The 8612-nt window shown below is 54.5% G+C and overlaps 1 protein-coding gene across 1 annotated transcript; it reads left to right on the forward strand.

The window, feature by feature from the left end:
* The first annotated feature begins 7282 nt into the window (after window positions 1-7282).
* SMIM48 (small integral membrane protein 48) lies at window positions 7283-8358 on the forward strand. Its single transcript, XM_027130812.1, has one exon. It carries the CDS (start codon window positions 7459-7461, stop codon window positions 7822-7824), a length of 366 nt encoding a protein of 121 aa, XP_026986613.1. The 5' UTR covers window positions 7283-7458; the 3' UTR covers window positions 7825-8358.
* Window positions 8359-8612: the final 254 nt, after the last annotated feature.

Genomic DNA, 8612 nt, shown 5'->3' on the forward strand with positions numbered 1-8612 from the left:
CGGAAAAGCCAGTGCAAAGGTCCTGTGGTGAGAGTGTACTCCGTGCGTTCAAGGAACAGAAAGGAGACTAGACGGGGCTGAGACAGAGGGAGGGAAGGGGACAGAGGTAGGAGATAAAGCCAGAGAGATATCAGAGCCCAGATCATCTGAGGCCTCATGAGTCATGGGGGAATCTCTGGCTTTTACTCAGAGTGAAATGGTGAGTACTGGAAAGTTTTGCGCAGAGAAAGCGTGGAGTCCTAACCAGTGGACCACCAGGGAAGTCCCTGGCTGGTTTTGACTGAGAGTAGACAGTAAAGGGGTAACGTCAGAGTCAGGGAGTAGGGGGCGTTAGGAGGCTACACAGTGATCTGGGTATGAGATGACGGTGGGCTGGACCAGGGTGGTATCAGCAGGGCTTGATGACAGATTCGATGCATGTTTTGAGAGAAAGAGAGGAGTCAAAGAGGACACCAGTGCTTTATCCCAAGCAGTCATTTACTGAGATGAAGAACCAGTGGGCAGGGGGGCTTCCCTGGTGGTCCAGTGATAAAGAATCCGTCTTCCAATGCAGGGGACTCAGGTTCAATCCCTGGTGGGAAACTAAGATCCCACATGCCGCAGGGCAACTAAGCCCACGCGCCACAACTACTGAGCTTGTGCGCCTCAACAAGCGAGCCCGCGTACTGCAAACTACAGAGTCCACATGCTCTGGAGCCCGTGCGCCACAACTAGAGAGAAGCCCATGCGCTGCAATGAAGACCCCACGCAGCTAAAAAACTAAAAGAAACTAAATAAATAAAATAAAATATTTTTTTAAAAAAAAGAACCAGTGGACAGGGAAGGCAAGGTGAGGATGGGAGGCGGTGAAGTCAGGAGCTCCAGCCTGAGGTGCTCAGTTGGAGATGGCTGTGATACAGCTGAGTGGAGGGGCTAAGGAAGCCGCTGGATAAAGGGTCTGCCATTCAGAGGAGGGGTCAGGGCTGAAGATGCAAATGCAGGAGTCATCAGCCCACAGCAGACATTTAAAGTCATGAGCCGGGATGAGGCCACCAGGGGAGTGAGTGCAGCTAGAGGAGGGGAGGGGTCCTAGAACAGGAGCATCCCGGGCACCACCCACCATCCAAACCCACGTTCAGTGCTACCTCTCTCCCTCTCATCAGGGAAATCCAGGTTCAAACACCAGGAAGGCTCTTTTCCCCGTGTGGGAGACTGGCATAGGGAAACTGCGCTTCCTCTGCATCAGCTAAGGTGTGGGGGAGAAGTGCTCCCTTAAACGGCTTGACGTGAGTGTGGTCACAGCCACTTAGAAGGGTGGTTTGATGGTTTCTGTTAAAATGTGAAGGGTGCGTAACCTCTGGATTCTGCTTCTGGGCCTCGATCCCAAGGCACATTAGCTATTCCAAAAGGCACGTGCAAGGATATTCACAGCAGAACCCTTTTGTATGCCGCAAGTATTACATAACAAAAAACTGAAGCATGTTGTACAATAAAACACATGTTGTCTTACAAAACAAAGCTATATATTTTATGTAGATACATGTGTGTCTGCCTGTCTGTGTCTGTCTGTCTGAAAGGACACAGCATACTGGGAACAGTGGCAACCTCTATGAAGCAATATCTGCATTGCTTAAAGTTTTCACGATGAAACTGTATTCATACACTGCTTGTAAAATTAAATTTTAATATTTTAAATTACTTCTCCATTAAATATATGATCTGAATACCAACGCTATGCAAAGCATTGAGCTGCTTTTCTAGATACAAAAAAGACAAGACTCAGTTACCCACCTCCAAGGAACCCACGATCTTAAAGAGAAGGAGAAGGTAACAGGGTTCTCTGCCCTCTGCTGTCCCAGGTCCTGTGCTAGGCATGTTCATGATTTTTCATTTAACCATCACAAGTATGTTGGGATTTGGCTGTCATTTACTCACTTTACAGACAAGATACAGAGACAGGTATTGCCCAAGGTCACAGTCAGCTAGTGGCAGAGCCAGCCTCAGAATCCAGACCCAGAATGCACTGGAAGAGGAAAAATCCTTACCCTGGGAATCCAGAGACCTGGCTCCCACCCCAGCTTAGCCACTGACCTGCTGTGTGATTTGAGGCCTTCCTTCCCTAGGCCTCCACACCCTCTTCTTGCTGGCCTTGTCAACATGCTGGAATTTCAAGATTAGTCCAGGACTCCCAACTTCGTGTCTGATAGCTTAGGGGCACTAAAGCTCACATGCTCACACCCCAGCACAGGTGACCTCGCAGCCGAGGGGAAGTGGCTGGAGCAGTGGGGGTAGATGAGCAATGAGGGAACACATTTCCCTGCTCCTGTTATGCTCTGTCAGCCTCCCCCTGCCTGGCTTTGGCCTCCGAGACCTGGGGTCTCCCATGTTACCCAGAATTCTAGAAGCCCCCTCGTAATACAATTAAAAAAAAATAGGGCTTCCCTGGTGGCGCAGTGGTTGAGAATCTGCCTGCTAATACAGGGGACACGGCTTCGAGCCCTGGTCTAGGAAGATCCCACATGCTGCGGAGCGGCTGGGCCCGTGAGCCACAACTACTGAGCCTGCGCGTCTGGAGCCTGTGCTCCGCAACAAGAGAGGCCGCGACAGTGAGAGGTCCGCACACCGCGATGAAGAGTGGCCCCCCCACTTGCCACAACTAGAGAAAGCCCTCGCACAGAAATGAAGACCCAAACAGCCAAAAATAAATAAATAAATAAACAAAAACAAATACACAAACAAAGCCAAGCATTTTTTTTAAAAAATAGATAACTAATAAGGACCTACTATATAGCGCAGGGAAGTCTACTCAATACTCCGTAATGGCCTATATGGGAAAAGAATCTAAACAAGAGTGGATATATGTATACGTAACATTCACTTTGCTATACACTGAGACTAACACAACATTATAAATCAACTACACTCCAGTAAAAAAAAAAAATTTTTTAAGAAATTGAAAAATAAATTAATAAATATTTGGTGTTTGTCCCCGGTTCCTGGCACACAGCTCCTAAAACCTTGGAACTTCTGTGTGATAAGTGTTTTGTATGCTAGTGAGGTGACAGGGCTGGGGAACCCTAGATCACTTCAGAATGTGGGCTGGTCCCAGAATGGTCCCAGTCTCCAGGGATAAAGGCTGAAGATGAAGTTAATCACCAAGGCCAATGATTTAATCAATCATGCCTACATAATGAAACCTCCCTAAAAAGCTGTCAGCCTTGCCCTGTGTGTTGCTTCCGTTTGGCTGTTCCTCAGCTGTATCCTTTGTGAGAAACCGGTAAGTAAATTGTTTTATTCAGTCCTATGAGTTGTTCCCACAAATGATCAAACCTGAGGGGGTGTCCTGGGGACCTCTCCAGACAGAAGGGTAGAGAACCCGGGCACCCCATTTGCAACTGACATCTGAAGTGGGGGCGGTCTTGTGGGACTGAGCCCCTTCAACCACGGGGTCTTCACTCACTCCGGGTACTTAGTGTCAGAAGTGAATTGAGTTGTAGGGCCCCCAGCTGGTGTCCAGAGAGTTGGTGTCAGGAGAGGGAAAAATAACAAAACACCTTTCTTCCAGGCTATACCTCTCCCCACACAGGGTCTCAGGGTCCTCCACTGTGCCTTTTTTTTTTTGGCTGCGTTGGGTCTTTGTTGCTGCGTGCGGGCTTTCTCTAGTTGTGGTGAGCGGGGGCTACTCTTCATTGCGGTGCGCGGACTCCTTATTGCAGTGGCTTCTTTTGTTGTGGAGCACGGGCTCTAGAGCGCAGGCTCAGTAGTTGTGGCTCATGGGCTCTAGAGCGCAGGCTCAGTAGTTGTGGCACACAGGCTTAGTTGCTCCACGGCATGTGGGATCTTCCTGGACCAGGGCTCGAACCCGTGTCCCCCACATTGGCAGGCAGATTCTTAACCACTGCACCACCGGGGAAGTCCCTCCACTGTGCTTTTTGGGCATTAAAACAAAACTAACATTTATATAACATTTTTAAAGGTTACTAAGAGCCTTTATTTAATTCAACCCTCTTTGCAAACCTACGATGTTCCATTTGATAGATGAACAAACTGAGGCTCAGAGAAATGAATCAGCCGCACAGGAGTCAGTGTCCAGGGGCCTGAAGCTCCTTAGGCCTGGGCCCCTCCAGCCTGGGTCAAATCAAGGCATCTCCAGAAACTATCACACAACAGGAAATGAGTTAGGTAATGTCGCTTCTCCACCTGAAGTCCCCAACCTCTGCCGATTCTACAGAAGAGGAAGAAAGCCTGCGCCTACTCCCCAGAGGCCTGGATTTGCGGGTGATGAAGCAGGGCTGTTCCGCTTTCAGACAAGAATGCTTCAAATGTGCCACCCACGAAGCAGACAGCTCCCTCGGCCTGGAACACACACCCCAGTGCCCCTCCTAGCATAGCAGGATGTGCACTGGGGCTTGGGAAGCACCGAAAACTGAGAGGCTGCAAAAGATGCCTGTCCTGGCCCCTCCCTCCCTGGCTACACACCCACATGGTTCCTCTTGGTGACTTTTGTTCCTGCTCTGTCTGAGCCAGGGCTGTTCTCCCCAGTCAGTGACCCAGGGCCAGGAGAGAGCTGAAGAGACCTAGGGATGGACAGCTGTGTGCTCACCCCTTGGCTCTGAAAGCCCCCCTCCGCTCTGCCTCACCCCCGACCCCACCTCCTGTCCACCGCACACCTCAAGGCTTGGTCCCAGGAGTCCAGGTCCCAGGAGAAGGAAGACTGCGAGGGACACAGAGCAGTGGGTACCCCGCCCATCTCACCCACCACCCTCCCATCCCAGCCCCTTCACTCTCCTGACTGGCCTCGTGCCCATCCCGGCACCCCCAGGAACCTGACCTCTTCCATTGTCTCCCAGCCCCCTCTGGGCCCCTCCTTCCGATGGCTTTTCCTCCCACTCCCTTTTCCCTCCCTTCTCCCAACACCATCCATCAGCAGATGCCCTGGGGTTTACAAAACTGGATTCTAAATGCTGAATATGGGACTTCCCTGGTGGCGCAGTCGTTGAGAATCTGCCTGCCAATGCAGGGGGCACGGGTTTGAGCCCTGGTCTGGGAAGATCCCACATGCCGCGGAGCAACTGGGCCTGTGAGCCACAACTACTGAGCCTGCGCGTCTGGAGCCTGTGCTCCACAACAAGAGAGGCCGCGATAGTGAGAGGCCCGCGCACGGCGATGAAGAGTGGCTCCTGCTTGCCACAACTAGAGAAAGCCCTCGCACAGAAACGAAGACCCAACACAGCCATAAATAAATAAATTTTAAAAATAATAATAAATAAATAAATGCTGAATAGGAGTTTACCAGGCGAAGAGCAATGATCCCCCATGAGTCCTGCATTGGTAGGGGTCAAGGGAGATGGCTATTCTCTGCCTGCCGGATCCCCTCACCACCCAACATCCACCCCCTCCCCCATCAACATCCCCAAGGCCCCCAGAGCCGGGCAGCGATGGCTGGACACTTGGAGGAGATGAAGGAGCGGCTGAAGGGGTTTCAGCTTCGGCTGCCTGTTGAGGAGCCCTGTGGGCACTCTCCCGGGGTGGCCCTGGCTCAGCCAGAGAAGGCGAGTGGCATGGAGGTGGCCTCACGCCTGGTGGCTCGGGACGGGGAGCAGCAGGCCTGGGACCTGGCCATCCACACCTGGGACCAGACGGGCCTGAGCAGGCTGTGCGCCCAGGCGTGTGCAGAGGTGGCCTTGATGTCAGGTGAGTACAAAGCTCCCTCTGCCCACTGTCGATCTCCTGGCCTCCCACCAGGGAACCCCCCTAGACCTTCCTCTGGGCGGTGACTTGGGACTGCCCTGTCGGAGGGGGATCCAGGCCTAGGCCAGCCTGCAGCTAAGAGGACTGCTGGGGGCGGGAGGTGGGGGGCCTGCTGGATTCCTCTTCTAGCCAAGTGTATTCCTAGGACCCCATGTGGTCCTCACAGGGCCTGGGAGGAGTGCTCAGAGGGCCAGAGAGGGAGGAGGCTGGCATTCAGAAGGGCACTGTTTTCCAAAGTTGCTGCACCATTTTACATTCCCAACAACAGTGTATGTGGGTTCCATTCTCCGGCCGGCTAGACTGTGAGCATGTGATCCTGCTGCTGCTAACAGCCATTCAATCACTACGATTCATTCAACAAATTCTATCTGAGTACCTACCACTATGTAGTAGGCTCTTGCCCTGCAAGAAGTCCCTGACAATCTGTAAGATGGAGAGACAGCACCCTGGTGACATTGTTTCAGCACACTAGTCCTGGTTCCCCCTGGACCTTTCAGTTGCAGGAGGGAATGAGTTCCCTGATGACAGTTTGAGTTTGGTCGGCCGGTGTGCCCCTCCAAACCACTGGGACCCAAGTAAGTCCTAGTGGCTGTTCTCCCCACATTCCACAAGGGAACACCAACCAGCCTTGGAATCTTGGGTGCAACAGAGGTGCCAGGAGATTGTGGTACCCAGCAGTCTGTGGCAGTACCAGTGGAAGCCATGGAAGGGCCTTGGGGATGCCAAGCGAAGCCTGGGGATGGGGGCGGGGGGGGGGGGAACCAGCTCAGGTATGGCAACCTTTGAAAGTACTTGTTCCTAATCTAACCATATGTGAGACGCCCAAAAGGCCGGGTTACTGCGTTCGTGGGAGAGGAGCAGGAGGAAACGCACCACCGTTAACCGTGCTACCTCTGGGCTTCGGGATCGTGGGCGCCTTTATTTTGCTACTCGTTTTGCCATAGTGCTTTCTAACTTTCACGTTTTCTACAAAGATTATGTATTAGATTTTTCATGTATTAAAATTTAAAAAAGACCCCACAGGGCTTCCCTGGTGGCACAGTGGTTGGGAGTCCGCCTGCCAATGCAGGGGACGCGGGTTCGTGCCCCGGTCCCGGGAAGATCCCACGTGCCGCGGAGCGGCTGGGCCCGTGAGCCATGGCCGCTGAGCCTGCGTGTCCGGAGCCTGTGCTCCGCAACGGGAGAGGCCGCAGCAGTGAGAGGCCCGCGTACCGAAAAAAAAAAAAAAAAAAAAAACCACAATATTTCTTTTAAGAGGAGAAATAACTCCTCGGGGAAGCCCCGCGCGGAGCTGGGATCCTGGCCGTCTGCACTTCCGCTTCTTTGGCCCCAAGTCCCCTTTTCGCGCCCCTGGGTTCCAGTTAGCAGCTCGCACCCCCTCCTTCCTGCGCCCCGCGTCAGGTTGCCGTGGAAACGGGGCAGGTTGCACACAGACTCCTGAGGCGCCTGCCCTGGAGCGTCCGGGAGATTGAACCTGTGAACCTGTACAGCCAACCTCTGCAACAAGCGGGGGGCTGAAGCGGGAGCCAGGAGCAAGAGGCGCCTCGACTGAGACAAACGCTGCGCAGACCCTGCAGAGCCCCCGCCCCCTCCCTGGCTCCGCCCCACGCCGCCCCCTCCCCGGTAGTAGAAATACAGCCGCAGCCCCGCCGCCGCCCGCTGCGCCTCGACCTTGCCCGGATCTGACCACCCGGAACAGGCAGACACGCCTCGCCGCGCTTCTCGCCAATGGCTGACCAACTCTTCCAGCGCAAACCCCGGGACCACGAGCAGCTTCGCCCGGACCCCGACTCTGACTCCGAAGGCCTGTTTGACAAGCCTCCTCCAGAAGAGCCCCCCGCTGTCCGCCGGCCCAAGTCGGCGGGGGCCGCGGGCAGGAAGGCCGGTCGGCGCACTGGTGGGAGGGCGCAGGGGGCCCGCCCTGGGCAGCCCCTCAAGGCCGCGGCGCGCCCCCAGCCCCAGGAGGAGGCGCCTCCACTGCACGAGGGCTGCTATCTCGACCATTTTCCGCACCTCTCCATCTTTATCTACGCGGCCATCGCCTTCTCCATCACCTCCTGCATCTTTACCTATATCCATTTACAGCTAGCCTGATTTGCTGGGGATGGGCTCAGGGCTGAGGTGGGAGGGAAGGGAAAAGAAGGGCTTGGCATTTTGTGTCTGGAGACGCGCCGCACCCCCTTCATCTAGCTTTTGATGCTTCTTTTCTTCTCTGCTTGTCACTACCTTTGTCTAACTATCCATCAGTAGGAACGTCCAAAGCAGCTACCGCTAATGAAATAAGCACCTGGGGATTAGGGGCGGGAACACAGACAGACTCCAACGTTTAGAATCTCGCGGTTTGACTGAACCCCATTTATAATGAGGATAATGTCCTTGGACCCTACCGCTTTGTGAGGTGGGGGCACGCAGAGGAAGCCTGTCATTTTGTGGCTGGGGCGCGCACAGCGAGCCCAACCTTCTGTTCTTTAAGGGATGAGCCAGACCCGGGGCCGCCGCCTTCCAGAGACAGGGCCCCGCGGGGTGGGGGTCGGCGCCCTGGCCTGGGATAAGCCGAAGCCCTGTGATGCTGCATCGCCCCCGGAGGAGCCAGCAGTGACCCCCGAGCTGGCGCAGAGCCCGGAGCGTGGGAACCGGCGGACCTGAGAGCGCAGGACACAGTGAGTTTGTCGGGGTAGCGCGCCACCTGCCCAGAGGCTTGAGCCCACCCAGACTGTGCGTTTCCCTGTCTTAGGGTTTGATGCCACTACCGATGTCGGGCCGAGCCGAGACACAGCGGAAGGAGCTGTCCTGCCAGGAAGCCACAGTCTCGTCGTGTCCTGGACGGCTTGGGACCAACGGCTGTAGACCTCCAGAGACGCACGCCCAGAGTTTGCACGCTG

This window comes from Aethalodelphis obliquidens, unplaced genomic scaffold, assembly GCF_003676395.1.
Source record: "Aethalodelphis obliquidens isolate GAN/ISIS:26980383/991018 unplaced genomic scaffold, ASM367639v1 scaffold38, whole genome shotgun sequence".
Lineage (NCBI taxonomy): Eukaryota > Metazoa > Chordata > Mammalia > Artiodactyla > Delphinidae > Aethalodelphis > Aethalodelphis obliquidens.

Excerpts from the sequence above, each read along its gene's own strand:
- SMIM48 (XM_027130812.1), top strand. The coding sequence starts at position 7,459 with ATGGCTGACCAACTCTTCCAGCGCAAACCCCGGGACCACGAGCAGCTT.